We start from the raw sequence: 20,036 nt of genomic DNA, 5'->3' as shown, positions 1-20,036 counted from the left end.
CTGCACCTCTTCCTACAGATGCTGTCTGGCCTGCTGCGTTCACCAGCAACTTTGATGTGTGTTGCTTGAATTTCCAGCATCTGCAGAATTCCTGTTGTTTGAGATTAAACAAAATCAAATAGACTTATAAAAGGGAAATCATATTTTACAATTCTGATAGTTTTTGATGGTTGTATTGTTGTGGTATGCTATCAAAGGGGCCATACAAGGATTATTAAACAAAATCAGAACACAGGGTGTCCGGGTTGATATACTGATGCATATTGGAATAGATGGACCATTTCAGGCGGAGAGGTTGGGACTAGTGGGGTTCTGAAAGGCTGTGCCCCAGCACTTCATAGTCTCAGAGATTTGGAAAGGAAGGAGCAAGTGTGATATATCAAGGTGTGCGGATAATACAAAGCAAATGAGGAGGAAAGATAGACTTTGAGGGTTATAGACAGGACACGTGTATGGGTGAGGACTTGGCTGATAAAATGTAATAAGGAAAGATATGAGGCCAGCTATTTTAACAGAAAAATAGAAAGGCAGAGCGTTTGTTTCATGGTGAGAGGTAAAAAAGTGTGGGTGTTCAGAAGGACCTGGGTATCCTTTTGAACAATCGCTGGAAGTTAGCATTTGGCGAACAAGCGATATTTTGGCCTTGACTTAAAAGAATATCAGTATGAAAATAGAGATTTTCATACTGCAAATAGTATTGTTGCAGCTATATAGGACCCCGGTCAGACCCCGCTTGGAGTACTGTGCTCAGTTCAGATCGCCTCACTACAGGAAGGATGTGGAAGCCATAGAAAGGGTGCAGAGGAGATTTACAAGGATATTGCCTGGATTGGGGAACATTCCTTATGAGAATAGGTTGAGTGAACTCGGCCTTTTCTCCTTGGAGCGACGAAGGATGAGAGGTGAGCTGATAGAGGTGTATAAGATGATGAGGGGCATTGATCGTGTGGATAGTCAGAGGCTTTTTCACAGGGCTGAAATGGTTGCCACAAGAGGACACAGGTTTAAGGTGCTGAGGAGTAGGTACAGAGGAGATGTCAGGGGTAACTTTCTTACCCAGAGAGTAGTGAGTGCGTGGAATGGGCTGCCAGCAACAGTGGTGGAGGCAGATACGATAGGGTCTTTTAAGAGACTCCTGGATAGGTACGTGCTTCAAAAAATAGAGGGCTATGGGTAAGCCTAGTAATTTCTAAGGTAGGGACATGTTCGGCACAACTTTGAGGGCCGAAGGGCCTGTATTGTGCTGTAGGTTTTCTATGTTTCTATATCTTGCTTCAGTTACACAAGTCTCAAGGGAGAATTCATCATGGATATTGATTTGAATATTGCTCGCCTTATCAGAAGAACAATTTGCTTGTGATTAAGAGAGCATAGTGTAGTGGAAGCTCATTGGGCCAAGTCCAGGATGGCAGGTGTGTTGTATGAGGATAAGTTAAACAGACTAGTTCAGTAGAAAGAGTGATCATCTCATTGGAATGTACAAAATTGTTTAGAGGCTTATCAGGCTAGATAAGGATAAAATTCTCATGACTAGGGCCAGGGCTGATGGTCAGCCATTTAGAAATGAAATTAGAGGAAATTTCTTCACCCACAGGACAGTGGATATCTAGAATTCTCTGCTGAAGAAAGCCGTGGAGGCTCAGTCATTGAGAATATTCAGAGCAGAAATCAATAGATCTTTAGCTTGATAGACTAGGGGTTGATGATGGAAAATAAGTCTGAGGTAATAGTCTGAATGGCGGAGCAAACACCAGGGTCTGAATCACCTGCTGCTGCTACTTCTGATGTTCTTAGCTCAATCTCTTTTGTGGTTAGTGGTGGTAGGCATCTGCATTACTGAGCTCCTACTTTCAATGGTTGGGCCTTAATTTAATTGTTGCCTTCAACATGGGCACATGCTGAATGTCTCTATCTGACATTTGGAAACAGTCGGATGGATTTGCTTGGAAATATAGCAGTGAATGATTCATGCATCACGGGTAAAGTGAAACAATGCAGTTTCGGGTTAATCATTACTTGGCCAGTTGTATATTTTTTTCTCTGAAAGGAAGGTCAGGTGTCAGGTCTTTCAGTGGAAGAGCATTTCCAAGAAAGCAACCACAACTCCCCGACTTTTTCTAAAGTCTTGGAAAGGGATAGGACCAGACAACATGGGAAAGTATTTAATTGAGTGTGAGGAATTATGTTGCAATTAGGCAGGAACTCGGGAGCATAAATTGGGAACAGATGTACTCAAAGAAATGCACAACAGAAATGTAGAGGTTCTTTAGGGAGCACTAGCTGAGGGTTCTGGATAGGTATGTCCCATTGAGGTAGAGAAATGGTAGGGTGAAGGAACCATGTTTGACAAGAGATATGGAATATCTGGTCAAGAGGAAGAAAGAAGCTTAGTTAAGGTTTGAGAAACAAAGATCAGGCAGGGCTCTAGAGAGTTACAAGGTGGACAGGAAGGAGCTGAAGAATAGACATGGGAGAGCTAGAAGGGGCCATGAGAAGGCCTTGGTGAGTAGGATTAAGGAAAACCCCAAGGCATTCTACATGTATGTGAATAATAGGAGGACGGCCAGAGTGAGGGTAAGACCGATCAGGGACAGTAGAGGAAACGTGCCTGGAATTAGAAGAAGTAGGGAGATCCTCAATGAATTCTTTGCTTCAGTATTCACCAGTGAACGGAACCTTGGTGAAGACAGCGAATGCTTGCACATGTTAATGTTAAGAAAGAGGATGTGCTAGAACTTTTTAAAAACATTTAGATAGATAGATCCCTGGGACCAGATTGGACATACCCCAATTTACTACAGGAAGCAAGGAAGAGATTGCTGCACCTTTGGTGATGATCTTTGCATGCTCATTGGTAACTTGAATAGTACCAGATGATTGAAGGGTGGCCAGTATTATCCTTTGTTCAAGAAAGGGAGTAGGGATAACCCTGAGTATTAGAGAGCAGTGAATCTTATTTCAGTGCTGGGCGAATTATTGGAGAAGATTTTTAGAGACAGAATTTATGAGCATTTGTAGAAGCATAGACTGATTGGAGATAGTCAGCATGGATTTATGAGGGGCAGATCGTGCTTCACAAGCCTGATTGAATTCTTTGAGAATGTGACATAGCATATTGATTAATTTAGAGCAGTAGATGTGGTGCATATGGAAATTCGTAAGGCGATTGATAAGGCTCCCCATGGTATGGTCATTCAGAAAGTCAGGAGGAATGGGATCCAAAGAAACGGCTGTGTAGCAGTGTTGCCATATGTGTATGTTTTGCCTGGAGGTTGGTGACTAGTGGTGTTCTGCAAGGATCTATTCTGGGATTCTTGCTCTTTGTGATTTTCATAAATGACTTGGATGAAGCAGTGGAAGGGTAGGTTAGTATGTTCTCAGACAACACAAAGGTTGGTAGAGCTGTGAATAGTGTGGAGGGTTGTTGTAGGCTGGAACAGGATAGGGAGTTCAGCTGAGAAGTGGCAGTAGGAGTTCAATCCAGAAAAGTGTGAAGCGATTCATTTTGAAAGGTCAAATCTGAAGGCAGAATACAGGGTTTTTTAAAATACTTTACTTTCAAAATTTTCAAAAAAAAACAATGAAATCAACAAGAACATACCAGCTCAGACATGTATAAAAATGAAATGAGCAAAAACAAAGAAAGAGACATAACATTAGAGGGATGCCTATTGTACAAAGTGCCCAAAAATACTAAACAATAAATCTCAAATGAGGACTGTGAGGAATCAGCTAGAGAGAAATTGTTCATCCGCCCCCGGCCTCGTCCAGGTAGGCAAGAAATGGATCCCAGATAGCTGAATATTTTTTAATTGAATTAGTTGTCAAGAACCTAAGTTTCTCCATCTGTATGACTGAGATCATTTCAGCCATCCATCTCCGAAAGGAATGGGGAGAAGGTGATTTCCATTCCCTCAAGATAAGACTTTTGGCAACAATCATCCCCAGCATCAGAGACTGTTGTATGGCTGCAGGGAAACAAATAGTAGATTGCGAGCAGCCAAATATAGCGAGACCAGCTTCCAAGGGGAAGGATCTTTTATAGGCCTTTGAGTATCAGTCGAATATTTTGGACCAAAGTCCAGTCAGTAATGGGCAAAACCAAAAGGTGTGTGACAATGTGACTTCCGTCCCTTAGCATCTATCACACATTGGCAAGACAGAAAGGTAAATCCTGTGCAATCTAAGTTTAGAGTAATGGAGAACTTTAAACTGGATCAGTTGGTGCCTGCTGTTAACAGAGCAAGCTTGTATCATGGACAAACACTTATCCCAGGCAGCTTCAGATAATTCAATGCCCAACTCCTCTCTCCAGGCGTCTCTAATCTTCACAGTAAACGCTACGGTGCAATTATCAAACAAACGTACAGACTTAGAAACGAGATGCCTGGAGTCAGGAGGGTTCTTTAAAATGTCAAAAAACATATGTTTCCCTGGAAGGATTTCAAAATTACAAATCTTAGATTAAATGTAGTGTCTAATTTGTAAGTAACGAAAAAAGTGCGAATGAGGCAGCTCGAATTTCTCTTTTAGCAGACTAAATGTTGCAAACCATCCCTCTATGTACAGGTCTTCAATAGAAACTAGGCCCTTCTCCCTCCAAGCATGATAGGGTTTATCTGATCATGAGGGTAGAAAGGAGTGATTAAAACAGATTGGTGTTTGTACAGAGGTCTCTGGTAAATTCAGAATGCTCCTAATCTGATTTAGAATTTTTCAAAACAAAATTCAGACTTTCTGAAGTCCCAGGCTTCTATAACTTAGAGAACAGCATGGCTGGCAAGGAGGAATTGGCAACAGAGTTAGACTCCATACATAGTCACACGGGAGCCCCAGGGGCCAAGTTATCCGGAGCCCCCTGTTGCCAAAACATTAAAGCCCTAGCATTGACAGCCCAATAATACAGGTAAATACAGGTAATCCCAGCCCTCCTTCAGACTTGGGCTTTTGTAAATGAATTTTCAAAATCCTATGATTCTTATAATTCCAGATATAAGACAATATTATCGAGTCCAATTCTTTAAAGAAAGCTGATGTAAGAAAAATGGGGAGATTTTGACAAAAATAGAGAAACCTAGGAAGGGAAACCATTTTAATTGAATTTATATGACCAATCATGGACAGAGGTAGGGTTTTTCAACTTTCTATATTCTGTTTAAGTTTTGAAATAAACTCCGCCAAGTTTAATTTGAATATTAATTTAGGATCTTTGGGGATTGTCAAGCCAAGATAAGTAAAGTGATCTTTAACTACTTTGAACGGGACACTTTCCAAAAAACCCCATGTGTAGTCGTTGGAGAGGGGCACAAAGTCACTTTTTGTCCAATTGATTGAGTACCCCGATAGTCAGCCAAAAGAGGTGATTAAATCTAGAAGAAGAGGGACTGACTTCTGAGTTTTGTAAGTATAGTATCACATCGTCAGCACATAAACTAATGTGTTTCAATACTTCCCCACTTTCAAACCCAGAATATTTGGGTGACTTCTTATCTTTAAGGCAAGGGCTCTACTGCGACGGCTGGACTGAACGGTGTAGGGTAAACAGAGTTGACTTGTCACCATTAGTTATAATAGAACACATTGGGCTGGCGTATATCAGTTTTACCCAAGATACAAATGACTCCCCGAACCCAAACCTGTACAGTGACACAAACATGTAAGGCCACTCAATCTGGTCAAAAGCACAAGGGATTTGTGCATCAAGGGATAAAATTGCTGCCTATTAGTTTCCCATGATCAGCATATATAGTATTAAGGAGGCATCTGACATTGGAAAAAGAGAACCTACCCGGGACAAAACCAAACAACAGGAATTCTGCAGATGCTGGAAATTCAAGCAACACACATCAAAGTTGCTGGTGAACGCAGCAGGCCAGGCAGCATCTCTAGGAAGAGGTGCAATCGACGTTTCAGGCCGAGACCCTTCGTCAGGACTAACTGAAGGAAGAGCCTCCAACCTGATGGCATGAACATCGACTTCTCTAACTGCCGCTAATGCCCTACCTCCCCCTCGTACCCCATCTGTTACTTATTTTTATACACACATTCTTTCTCTCACTCTCCTTTTTATCCCTCTGTCCCTCTGAATATACCCCTTGCCCATCCTCTGGGTTCACCCCCCCCCTTGTCTTTCTTCCTGGACCTCCTGTCCCATGATCCTCTCGTATCCCCTTTTGCCTATCACCTGTCCAGCTCTTGGCTCCATCCCTCCCCCTCCTGTCTTCTCTTATCATTTTGGATCTCCCCCTCCCCCTCCAACTTTCAACTCTCTTCCTCACTCTTCCTTCAGTTAGTCCTGACGAAGGGTCTCAGCCTGAAACGTCGACTGCACCTCTTCCTAGAGATGCTGCCTGGCCTGCTGCGTTCACCAGCAACTTTGATGTGTGCTGCCGGGACAAATCCTGTCTGATCAGGATGAATGATAGATGACAAATACTTATTTAGTCGGTTAGCCAGCATTTTAGTAATTACCTTTCTATCAAAATTCTGAAGTGCAATGGGCCTATAGCTGGCCGGGTCTGTTTCCTCTTTACCTTTCTTTAAAATGAGGGAAATGTTAGCCTTGTACAATGTACTAGGCAAGGCTTTATCTCTGTTAGAGCAAGATATCATTCTGAGGAGAAGATGGGGCAAGGATATCACTTCACAGCCAAATCCATCCGGCCCAGCAGCCTTGGCGGACAGGAATGACAATGGCAGAAGTTATTTCTTCCAATGTGAAGTCAGAATCTAAGTCCTCCCTAGCAGCATCACTAAGTTTTGGCATTACAAAAGAATCAAAGAAGTAATTCAAATCAGATTGAGTGGCATTGCATTTAGAGGTGTTGAGTTCACTGTGAAATTCTTTAAAATAGTCATTTATATCCTTAGGGTTAGTTAACAGGGTACCCGCCTCGATCTAATGCAATGAATTGACCTTAGGGCCTGGGCGCCCCTGAGCTGCCGTGCCAGGAGCCCCCCAGGCTTGTCCCCCATTTCAAAGTGCTTTTGTCTTAATTTTAAGAGGAGATTATTTACTTGACTACCCAAGATACAATTGTACTCATATTTAAGCTTCATTATTTTATTATAATCTTCAGAGGATTTCGAAGCCTGGTATGTCGCTTCGAGGGTTGGGAGAGTATTCTCAATCTCTAGTAATCGCCCTTCTCACTCCCTGTTAGCAGCGGATTCATATGAAATTATATACCCACGAATTACAACTTCTAATGTCTCCCAGGGTATGGAATCTGACACCTCGCCGTTATCGTTAATTTCTATAAAATCTTTTAATCTGGTGGTGATATATTCTATAAATTTCTTATCGGCGAGTAGGGAGGGGTTAAAACATCAGGAATAGATTCGTTTGGAAAGGGAGAGATTTAGGGACATTGTGAAGGGGCTATGGTCAGAAATTAATCTATTATGATATTTTGTATTGGTAACACGAGATATTAAATGAGAGTCAACCAAAAAATAGTCTATTCTACTATAAGGTTTGTGTACATGAGAATAATAAGGATAGTGCTTGTTGGTGGGATGTTGAACCTGCCAAATATCTTCTAAATTCCTAGATCTAATCAAGTTATTTAGGACCTGGACTGACATGATATTTGAGGTTGGACGGGAGGACAATCTATCTAAATATGGATCCAGGTAGCAATTCAAGTCACGCCAATTATTATATTTGAATTACCGGCATCCGGAAGTAAATCAAAAACCTTCCTAAAAAAATTTGGCTCGTCTGTGTTTGGACCATAAATATTAAGGAAGGTTAGCGGAAACGAATTAATGGTGCCAGAGATCATAATAAACCTGCCGAGGGGATCTGTGGTCATGGAAGTGAGTTGAAATGGAATATTTTTCCTAAGGAGGATAGCCACACCACGGGCATGAGAAGTAAATGGTGACTGGTAAACCTGCGATATCCAGCTAGATCTCAATCGGCGTTGCTCAGTTACTCTGATATGGGTTTCCTCTAAAAAAAAATCACATCTGCAGATAGATATTTGAGATGTCTACAAACTTTATTCCTCTTAACAATATGACCACGGCCCTTAACATTCCATGAGACTATTGTAATATCTTTACGCCCCCCCCCCCCGCCCCGGCTGCGTTCAACCGCAAGGCCTCTGCATACGAGAATGAAAAAGAGATTATTAGAGTTGAGCACAAACATAGTAAACAATGCAAAATAACTGGCAGCCTCATAAGAACACAACATACACAAAAAAAGCATGTCTGAGCTATAAACAGGAACAACACACACCCTAACCCACCCCCCTTCGTGTCTCCCTAAACTGGACACATACTTCCCCACTTCCATCCCAAAAGGAGCTGCTGGGCAGGTAACTAACATTACACAATTATCACAACCCCCCCCCGAGAAAATTTATAACACAAATTATATAATACCATTAAACAGATGCTATTAGGGCTGGGGAGAGTTATCCAATGTCCGCACCTGAAGCTGAACATTTATGACACCAACTCAAATTTAACCCTTATAATAACAATAATATTTAGAACATTCTCTGCAATTAAATCCCAGTGCGGCATACAGCATCGCAAAACTACATATAACAAGCAAGCCTCTCCCCTTATCCCAACATGGAAACCGGCACAAATATAAGCTGAATAAAGAATGTCAATATATCTATACTCTTTTGAGTGCATTATTCCTTTCCAAGAATTGTGCTGCTTCTATCGGGTTGTCATATACTTTAGGCACTCTTCCATCTTGATGATAAATATAGAGCCTAGCCAGATACCGCAGGGTGTGCTTGATTCCTCCATCGTGCAGAGTTTGCAGTACATCACGAAAGGCACGATGTTGAGTCATCACCTCTTTAGTATAGCCCGGGAAGATCAAGACCTTGTTTCCCTTGTACTCCACGGGTTGTAGTCTGCTGTGGCGCAGGATCAGCTCTTTCACTTGGAAGTGATGGATACGTGCCAAAATGGTGCGCGGTTTCCCACCGGCAGCCAGCTTTGGATACAGAGAGTGATGCGCGCGATCAACTTTAACCGCGTATGGGAAATGCTCTTCCCCGAGCAACTTGGGAATCAGTCTGGAAACAAATTCAGTAGGTTTACCATTCTCCTTGCCCTCTTGTATCCCTACAATCTTAATGTTATGTCACCGGGAACGAACCTCTAAGTCATGCACTTTAGCTTCAAGCTGGCTATTTTGTCTCATTAGCTCTGAGTAGTTAGCTTCAAGCTCTTGCACGCGTGCTTCAAGGTCACTAGTGGTTAGTTCTTGATTAGCCACATGGGCTTGTAAGTCAGCCTGGGAGGCCACAAGCACCTCAAACTTGGTCTCAAAAACATCAAAGCGGTCGTTAATGCTGCGCAGAACTGACACAGAAGTCTCCTGACCTAATTCCTTGCACATGGCGTAAGTTTTATCCGACGGTATGTCAGACGCGGAGAAATTCTTCACAGACCCCTTGTTAGCACTAACTTCGGTAGTTTGGCAGTCGGCAGTCTTGGCTTTATTTGCCTTCAGCATTGTCAAACTTTTCCAGACACTTAGTTTAGACATACACTGTTGGCCTATGAATGAATAAAACACGGTATAATAGTAATTTTATCGAGGCCTCGGAGAGGAGCACTGACCAAACACATCTAATCCATACGCATGCGCACTGGCGCCACCCAGAATACGGGGTTAACAGCAGGATTTTTGGTAGTCTGGAGGAATAGAAGGATCTTGGGGTCCATATCACTAAATCCCTCAAAGTTCTTGTGCATGTTGATGGGGTGGTTAAGAAGGCATATAGTGTATAGGCCTTCGTTAGTCGGGGGATTGTTCCAGGTAATGTTCCAGCTCTATCAAACCCTAGTTAGAACCCACTTGGAATATCGTGTTTAGTTCTGGTCACCTCATTATAGGGAGGAGGTGGAAGCTTTAGAGAGGGTGTAAGGGAGATTTAACAGGATGCTGCCTGGACAGGAGAGCATGTCTTAAGAAAATAGGTCGAGCAAGCTAGTGCTTCTTTCTTTGGAGCAAAGGAGGATGAGAGGTAACTTGATAGAGTTGTACAAGATGATAAGACTCATGGATCGAATGGATAACAAGGAATTTTTTTTCCCACGGCGGAAATGGCAAATACAAGAGGGAACACACATCAAAGTTGCTGGTGAACGCAGCAGGCCAGGCAGCATCTCTAGGAAGAGGTACAGTCGACGTTTCAGGCCGAGACCCTTCGTCAGGACTAACTGAAGGAAGAGTTAGCAAGAGATTTGAAAGTGGGAGGGGGAGGGGGAGATCCAAAATGATAAGAGAAGACAGGAGGGGGAGGGATGGAGCCAAGAGCTGGATAGGTGATTGGCAAAGGGGATATGAGAGGATCATGGGACAGGAGGGCCTCGTTTTAAGGTGATACGCGGAGAGTCTAGTGGGGTGTCAGAGGTAACTTCTTTATAGAGTGTGCTGGTGCACAGAATTCCCTGCCACTAGTGGTGATAGAGACAGAAACATTAGGGGTACTTAAGAAACTCTTAGATTGGCACATTGATGATAGAAAAATGAAGGGCCATGTAGGAAGGAATGGTGAGATTGATCTTTAAAGATCAACACAACATTATGGGCAAAAGGGCCTGTACTGTGCAGTAATGTTCTATATTCTATGAATTACAAGAAGATATGTTGGGGTGAATGCCGGTCATCTTACTCTGATTGGAATTATATTAGTGGCAGCTTTGAATCACACATAAGCACGATGATAGAAAATTGTTCAGACAGTGTCAAATTTCTAAGATGGTGCAGGTTAGCACAAGTGGCAATCCTACTCTCAACTTTCACATTTTTAACTACTTTTATTTGAGCAATCAATACCTAAGAAGTACTTGAAAGTGTCCACAAGTTTCAGCATGAGGATTGCATAAATTAAGTTGTTTACATTTGGCATTTCTCAAATGGTTCTTAACTATTGAACGACAGACAGTTTAGATTAGACACAGATTATCTACAATGACAATTGGTTGGAAATGCTGACAGTAATCCTGTGTGGTGAAGCTGTATCATTAGGGTAAATAAAACAATGGCTGAATTGTGCTTGACCCACCTACATTCACCGCTGGAGGGATGGCCTCCCGCTATTGCACTAAATTTCTGTGGCCAACATCTAAGGCTGTCATGGATGCAGCTCTTCTACAAGGTGGGGCAGTTTGAGAGCAGGGGCTCAATCTCAGGCAACTGAGGCCCTTCCCACATCTCAAAACACAGAACATGGAACAGTACAGCACAGGAAAAAGCTCTTGGGCACATCGGGCTGAACTTGATGCTGAATTAAACTAAGTGTCAAGAACACCATTGTCAGTCAGAATAGCACCCCTCCACCATGGGTAAGTGAATACTGAATCGAAACTACCAGATCACCATGAATTCCATTCATCTCGATCTGCTGGATCAGTCTACCATAAGGGACCTTGTTAAGTGCCTTACTAAAACCCACTGCCCTATCCTCATCAGGTTTGTCACCTCCTCAAAGAAAATCTAATCTGTAAGACCTGACCTGCGCTACACAAAACCATGCTGACTGTCTCATGATTTCCCAAATGCATGTAAATTCTATCCCAATAACCTGCAGACCGCTACTCTGAGGCCAAATGCCCTCAAGACCATCTGGATTATACCTTTTTGAACAAAGGAATAAGTTTAGATTCTCTCCAGTCCTCTGAAACCTCACCTGTTGCTACTGACGATACAAAGATCTTTGTCAAGACCTGACAAACTCCCCTTGCCTCTCTCAGTAATCCCATCAGATCTTGGAGATTCATCTATCTTGATGGTCTTTAAAAGACCCAACACCACCTCCTCCTGAATCTCAAAATTCTCCAGCTCATTAGCGTGCTCCACACCAATCTCACCATCCTGCATGACCTCCTTGGCATATCTGGTACAAAGTTGCCCACATCCTCTGACTCCAAGCATAGGTTTCCTCTCTTATCCATGAATGGTCCTACTTTCACACTAGTTATACTTTTGTTTTAATATAAGTATAAGGAGGCTTCTCTTTAATCCTACTTGTCAAGGAAATTTCATGACCCCTTTTAGCCTTCTTAATACTCGATTAAACTGTTTATATTACTCCAGGGTTTTGCCTGATTTTAAATTCCTAAACTTTACATGTACATCACTTTTCTTTTTGACTAGAACAGTTGGAAAATATGAATTTTATTTGAAAATTAAAATGAAAATGAATTTGTTTAAAACCATAAACAATTTATTTTATTTTAAATAATAGTTTCAATCCTTAGAACATGTTTTTTTTTTCTCTGTCAGTGAAACTACTCAGATGGAGGTGGCTTTGGCTGGTGTGAAACAGACGGGTCAGATCAGAAGCTTAACTGCTTCCAGATCTAAGTAAATGGCATACTGAGAAATGGCAAACCCAAGCCCATAGTGGGAAGTCACATGTATCAGAGAATTTGTGTAGTTCTACAGTTTCATGACCTTATAACTCTATTTGTCTGATCAAGCTCAGGCTCTTCAGTTTTGACTCATTGCACTTTTGCAGAAATACATAAGGATATTTTAACTCTTTAAAATTTGTGTTCTAGAAACTGTGAACAACACTTTTAATTCACGAACAGGCAAGGCATGACTTTTACGAATTCAAACGCTAGTAGGGGATGGGAGTCTTACGAAAAATCTCTAGGCTGAGCTTTTGTGACATCTTGCTATGTGTCATTAACTAATTGTCAATATCAATTGGTGTGATGGGCATTAATCCAAATAAACGTTGCAGTTCTTTTTGCTAGTTTTCAGGTCATGACCTGAGCTTCGTAGTTTTTGCAAGCTAAGGGTTTAGAATTTCCCAAGCTGAAGTAATATGTGTGTTTCAGTCTGTTATTTGTGTGTGATTTCCATCATGTCAGAATGAATAATATTATCTGTAAAATAACTATGATGTACTTTATTAATGCCGATTCTTTTTCATTGTGTCTGTAGGAAGTATTTTATCTTAAGCTTGTCAAAACAAATTCACTTAGCTGACATATATCAAAGTTCCTAATACACTGTATTGCTTAATCATAATAGCCATTAGTTCTGTTTAAAAAAGTTAACAATCATCAATATCTCAATCTTGCAAATTTCTTCCTTCCCTCCCTTCCTTTCTTATTCAGCTATGAACTGGTGTACATTTTCTAAGCAAGCACTGTATCTGTGTTTATTTGAAAATTAAGTGCAGTACTAGGTGAAGAAAGAATTGCAAAATTATTATCAGTTTTTACCGACAAGTTGAAACAGAACCCTTTCCTGACCCATACTAACTGGAGCAAAGGTCAATCAAGTCTGAGCAGGAGACTGATTGAGTACTTTCTGATCCCTGTGTGTTGCTATCCTGTAAATAGATTGAGTTTGTGAATTATTTTCATGTGTTAGTTATGTATAATTTATGTTCATTTATATCAATTTCCATTGGTTATGTTTGTAACTACTTTGCAGCTGCTGCAGAAAGCTGATTTTCATGGCATTAAAACTTGTGTATATACACCTATGATAATAAATATGAAATTGAACTTGAAATTAGTAAATCATGAGTACTCTGTGCCATTCACTACCGACAGCTTTTCCTGAGGCTTTCATTAAATTAGCATAAAACATTGAACAGCTGAACACCAGGAAAAGGTCCTTCAGCCCATGATGTGGTGTTAAACTAGTTAAATTAGTAATTAAATACATAACTAAGTTGATCCCTTCTGCCTGCATGATGTCCATATCCCTCCATTCGCTGAGCATTCATGTGCCTACCTTAAATGCCTCTGTTTGTGTTTGCATCCACTACCTCCCCCTGCAGCACATTCAGGTACCCACACTCTCTGTGTGGGGAAAAAAAACTTGCCCCACATTTCTCTTTTGAACTTCCTTCTCTCACCTTAAATGCTTGCCCTCTAGTTTTAGAAATTTTGACTATGATAAAAAAAATGTCATCTGACTTGTCTTTCCATGCCTCCCATAATCATAGAAACTTCCACCAAGTCTACCCTGAGGCTCTGCTCCTCCAGAGAAAACAACCCAAGTCAGTCCAACCCCTCCTCATAGCACATGTCCTCTAATACGAGGCAGCATTCGGGTAAACCTTTTCTACTCCCACTACAAAGCCTCCATATGTTCCCTATCAGATTGAATGCAATACTCCAGATGTGGCCTAACCAGAGGCCACTGCGAACTAAGATTACAACGTAACTTCCCAACACTTTAACACAATGCCTCAAGTAAAAAAGGTAACTATGCCATATGCCCTCTTTACCAGCCTATCGACCTGTGTAGCCACTTGCAGGGAACTATGGACTTAGACTGCAATGATCCCTCTGTGCGTGAATACTGTTCTGTCATTAACTGTGCACTGTGTCTTTACTTTTGATCTCCCAAAGTGCAACACCTCAGACTTGGCTAGGTTAAACTCCATTTACCATTTCCATGACCATATCTTCAATTGATCCATATGCCACTGTATCCTTTAGCAACCTTCCACACTATCCACAACACCACCAATCTTACTAACCTGCCCACGCATGATTTTATCCACCCATGATTTTATCCAAGTCATTCATATAGTAACACACATCAAAGTTGCTGGTGAACGCAGCAGGCCAGGCAACATCTCTAGGAAGAGGTACAGTCGACGTTTCAGGCCGAGACCCTTCGTCAGGACTAACTGAAGGAAGAGTTAGTAAGAGATTTGAAAGTGGGAGGGGGAGGGGGAGATCCAAAATGATAAGAGAAGACAGGAGGGGGAGGGCTGGAGCCAAGAGCTGGACAGGCGATTGGCAAAGGGGATATGAGAGGATCATGGGACAGGAGGCCCAGGGAGAAGGAAAAGGGGGAGGGGAGGAACCCAGAGGATGGGCAAGGAGTATAGTCAGAGGGACAGAGGGAGAAAAAAGAGTGAGAGAAAGTGTGTGTGTATAAAAATAAATAGCGGATGGGGTACGAGGGGGAGTATAGTATATCATATAGTATATCTCCCACTACACATCCTTGTGGAACACCACTAGTCATAGCTGTCCAGCCAGAATACTTCCCATTGACCTCTACTCTCTGCTTTCTAAGGCCAGGCCAATTCTGAATCCAAACATCCAAGCCATCATGACTACCATGCATCTTAATCTTGTAGGTGAGCCTACCATGAGGAACCTTATAAAACACCTTACTAAAATCCATGTAGACAACATCCACAGCTGTACTTTCAACTGCCTTCTCCTGCCCCACAAAAATTCAATCAATGACATGCCCCTCAGAAGACCATGCTGCCTGTCCCTAATTTCACCATGACTTTCCAAATGCTCACAAATCGTTCCCCCGTGAATCCTCTCCAACAGCTTCCCTATCACCGACATGAGACTCATCAGTAAATAGTTTCCAAGATTATCCCTCTTTCCCAACAGAACAATATTAGCTATTTGCCAGTCCTCTCAGACCTTGCCTGTGGCTAAATTATTTTGATTAAGAAGCATTATCTGCTCTTCTTTCTGATATAATTGTTTTCATTTACAGCCACGGCAGTGCTATTGCCTATTTCTGGCTACAATTTGCATTACCAAAAGAACAGGATCTTTTGATTAAATATACTCTAAGTATTGAAGTATTGATAAATGTGTTACGACAGCATCTCCAAACTGGAGATGTAGGAAAGATTATGAAAACTGAGCCATCCTCCCTCACACTACAAGGTAAGCAACCTAGTTATATTTGGCGTGAATCAGGATGAGGACATAAACAATCTATTTTGATCATTACTTTGATACATTGGTGATAAATTGATTGTGTGAATATAGATGATAATTGTTCTATTGTTCTATTGTAGATCATATTAAGCATAGTTTTTTAAAATGTTGCTGAATTTTATTAACTCGATTTGTCCCTTCACGGTGCCTCAGGGGTGTTGGGCTGCAAGGAGATAATGAATGTGGTTGAAGGCACCATGTTGAATGAGTGTCAGGTTTTTTTAAGAGAAAAAAAACTGGCCAAGTAATCATCACCATCCTCTTTACTGTAAATCAATTCAAGCTCATAAGAGAAATGCAAGTTAACTGAAATATATAAACAGAGAATTTGTGAATTCTATGGGAAAAAATAAGAAAATTCAATAAGCAAACCAAAACACTGAGAAACCATATTGATGGAGACATGGAACATGAACCAAAAGCTCTATAGTTGAGAGTAAGTCTGACACAATCATGATTTTATATTCAATATTATGAATTTCTTCATATCGCAAAGAGAATTTTGTTATTGATCTGTTTATTTACCAAATATTCCTGTCCAAGTTGTAGTTTATTGTCATTCAACCATATACATGTATATAGCCAAACAAAACAATGTTCCTCCAGACCCAGGTGCACAACACAGTCCATATAACTCACACACAGAACACATAAAGTAATATTACCATAAATAAATTAACAAGTAATAAGGTACATATGTGACACAAGTGAAGAGTATAATAATGCTACTGGTATTTCATACATGATGAGACCTGGGAGGTGGCAGGGAGTTCAGTAGTCTTACGGCCTTGGGGGGGGTGGGGATGAACCAGTTTTCCATCCTAACAGTTCTCCTCCCAGTGCTACGGTACCTCCTGCCTGATGGTAGGGTGCCAAAGAGATTGATGGATGGATGGGAGGGATCACTGACAATGCTAAGGGCCCTGTGTATACAGTGCTCCTGATAAATATCCTTAAGGGGTTGAAGAGAGACCCCAATAATCCTCTCACGATTCCTCACAATCCTTTGTACAGACTTGCAGTTGGATGCCTTGCAATTTCTGTTCCAAGCCTGGTTGCAGCTGGTCAGGACAAGCTCAATGGTGCTCCCGTAAAAACTGGTTAAAATGGGGCGAGGGAGAGAGCCTCATTTGCCTCAATCTCCTCAGGCAGTGGAGATGTTGCTGTGCTCTCTTGACCAAAGAGGTGGTGTTGAGGGACTAGGTGAGACCATCTGTTACATGTACTCCCAGAAACTTGATGCCCCAACTCTCTCCATGGAGCGGCCGTGTATGTGTACTTATGTGCTATTCTACTCTCTTTAAAGCATTGTATGACAAATGGATGCTTCAAAGTGGAAGTGACTAAGTTATTGACAGAATATATTTTGGGTTTTTTACAGTTGCCAATGAAAAATATGTTCGAAGCTTGAAAACAGGTATGTAGCTCAATTAAACTTAGTAATGAGTGTTGAAAATGCCAATCTTTAGGGTGATTTGGCTGTAACATATAAGTTTGTTTGGAGTATTATTTGCACTTATCGCATCCTCTTCACCTTAAATATCTTTAAATGATTAGCAAATGGAATTAACATTGCTGAGGTACAATAAATGTTGCAAAAGGGTTATTAATCTAGTTTAAGCGAATGACTGAAGGCCACGGGGGAAATAACTTTTTTTGTGCTGTGTGTATTATCTGGAATTTTTGGCCTTAAACAAAAAGGCTAGAGGGTCAGCTAATCTTACTACTGTCACTGTGTCCTTATGAGTGCAAATTATGAGTGCAAATTTCATGTGGGTTACAAAGTTCTTCTCATCGACATAAACGGGCATATAAACTCTTGAAACGCTTATCTTTTACATCCCTCCATTGTCATTTTCAACTCATGGTTCTTTTCACTTCTCATTCTCATTCTACGATAAAAGCTGACTTGATATTCAGAATCTAAGAAAGGGCAAGACATTAAAAGTGACGAAAAACAGAATTCACTTTTCTACATTACCTTGTATAACCATGGAACTTTTCTCTTCCTTCTGCACCTATTTAGCTCAGTATCTGTGCTTTCTGAAAAAGGCTGCTCTGATCCCTGCTCTAACCATGTAAAAACTTTTGGCCAACATCTTCTGGGCTTGGGATCTGATGAACACTCCAATGGTGGCAATATTATAAAGCATCTTGGTATAACTTTATTAACTCTTTATCCACTGCCAGAGGTAGTGTATTCCAAATCCTAAATACTCAATTCCTATGTTATATATGTCCTTATGTCACCAGTTTCATTTGCATTCTGAAACTATAACTCACCCCCCCAGAAATAATTTCACTTTAGTTTATTCTGTGTATAATTTTCATTACTTTAAACGTGTCAAATGACACTATTCAAGCCCCATATGAACTTATTGGCCAAGCTACAGAATTTTCAGAAAGTTAATGAAAACTTTGGCCAGCAGACCTCTTCTGCTCTGAGGAGAACAACAGCTTTTCCTAGTTACACCCACCAACGCATAACAGTAATTGGAAACCTCTAAGAAAATTAAAATAACTCTCTCTGTACCTTCTCTAAAACTTCCATTCTATTCTAGAATGCTCCCAGTAAGCTGAAGGTTTAGGGCAACACGCACAAAATGCTGGAGGGACTCAGCAGGCCATATTTCCAACATCTGCAGATTTTCTCTTGTTTGTGTCATAGGTTTAGCATACTTTACTGGTATTTGTACGCCATACTTCATTTTATACAGACAGGACTACTCGAAGTTTTAACTACTTGTTAAATTTGTCCTATCACCTTCAAATATGCCTCAGAATCTCTGATTTTCCACTCAATTTTATAAATCATCTCTACTTTTCTGCATTGAATTTCTCTGGCTTGTGCCTATGCATTCTAGCAGCCTGTCGTTACTTTTTTGATGCCTATTACTACCTTCCAAACTATTACTACACTTCTGTGTTATCTGAACATTTTAAGATAACATTGCAGCTCTAAATTCACATTATTAGTGTCTGTTCAAAAAAAAGACTGTGGTCCTTATTCTAATCAGGGGAATCCCACTCTATTCTACTTAGACCTAGAGATATTGTATAAACAGTGAATGATGAAAATACACAGCATTCTGGGTAGAATTGATGCAGTGGGAAACCGGTAACACTTAAGGTCAGTGACCTTTCATCAGAGCTGAAGAAAAATAAACATGAAAACATGTTTTAAGTTGAAGACAGTGGAACAGATGAAGAGGCAAAAAGGGAATGTGTCTGGAGATTGGGAGGCTGAGAAGAGTTGGTGAAGAGTTGTTAATTCAGCTCATCTGCCTGGTGGAATGTAAAATGTCATGAGGACAGAGGTTAAATGAAAGGGAAAAGCAATGCTAGCAGTGAACGATACAAACTCAAGATCCAAAGCCCTGCAGATGCAGAAAATCTAAAATGACACCAGTGTATGCAGCAGGTCAAGAAGCAGCCACGGAGAGAGGAACAAGTTCAGTATTTTTGCATTGTGGGTTTTCATCGTAACTGACTAGTTATGCTACGAATGGTCAGCCTCAGGGGCTGTAGTGGGCCATGCTGGAAAGATGGGATGCTGTTTGTCAAGTTTATACAGAGAATATTGGGCAGCTGGAATGTGCTGGCAAGGTAGTGGTGGAGGCAAATACGACAGAGGCATTTAAAATGCTCTTAGATAGGCACATGAATATGCAGAGAATGGAGGAAGATCCACTTGTACAGGCAGAAAGGGCTAGTTAAGTTAGGATATTTAATTACTGGTTTAATTAGCTTGTGGGTTGAAGGGCCTGTTCCCGTGTGTCACTGTTCTATGTTCTAAACATAGTGACGTCTGATGGTTCCGTCTTGGCGTAATGCTGAGATGCAGATCCCTGTGGACCAAATCCAGGTCCAGACTGACAACTTGTTTTCAATTTAATTATGAGTGGGATGTTGATCAAATAGTAAAGTGCCATTTGCAGTATGTGGTTGCTTTATTTTATCGTTCCTTTTGCTCTTTTGGCAGAAGGAGTTTTTGTGCTGTGTTGGAATCATTGCAGACACACTGAAATGCTTTGAGTTCAGCATTATAACAGTGAGGCTTTTGTTAATGAATCCACAAACATTACCTGAACTTAACCTCTGGCGTTGTTCCTCCAAATGCCTTGTGTGTTGTGATCTGTTAAGGCCTACGTAAAATCAAATTGTTGCCTTCGGTCATGGACTTCCTTGAAACAAAACCAATAATAACTTTGATGAATTAAGATGAAGTGAGATTGTTAGCACAGGCTCTGAGGAATACCAGATGTCTCCTTAAAATAATCTAAAAGCTTTGAAATTTGGCATTCTTGGGTGGGGAT

General features: G+C 41.1%; 1 protein-coding gene across 2 annotated transcripts in view; it reads left to right on the top strand.

Annotated features, from left to right (window-relative positions):
* LOC140198950 (suppressor of tumorigenicity 14 protein homolog) overlaps positions 1-20,036 on the top strand; it is a 119,149-nt gene that overhangs the window by 34,311 nt on the left and 64,802 nt on the right. For both annotated transcript variants that reach the window (XR_011886298.1, XM_072260251.1), the window contains exons 5-6: positions 15,491-15,666; positions 17,102-17,137. Coding sequence is in view for 1 of the 2 variants with exons in the window: in XM_072260251.1 (XP_072116352.1) it covers positions 15,491-15,666; positions 17,102-17,137 (212 nt within the window). In the remaining variant the exon portion in view is untranslated. The remainder of the gene's footprint in view (positions 1-15,490; positions 15,667-17,101; positions 17,138-20,036) is intronic.

Source organism: Mobula birostris, chromosome 6 (genome assembly GCF_030028105.1).
Source record: "Mobula birostris isolate sMobBir1 chromosome 6, sMobBir1.hap1, whole genome shotgun sequence".
In the NCBI taxonomy this organism is placed as follows: Eukaryota; Metazoa; Chordata; class Chondrichthyes; order Myliobatiformes; family Myliobatidae; genus Mobula; species Mobula birostris.
The sequence above is the reverse complement of the archived record's forward strand: the minus strand, read 5'-3'. Positions and strand labels throughout refer to the sequence as shown.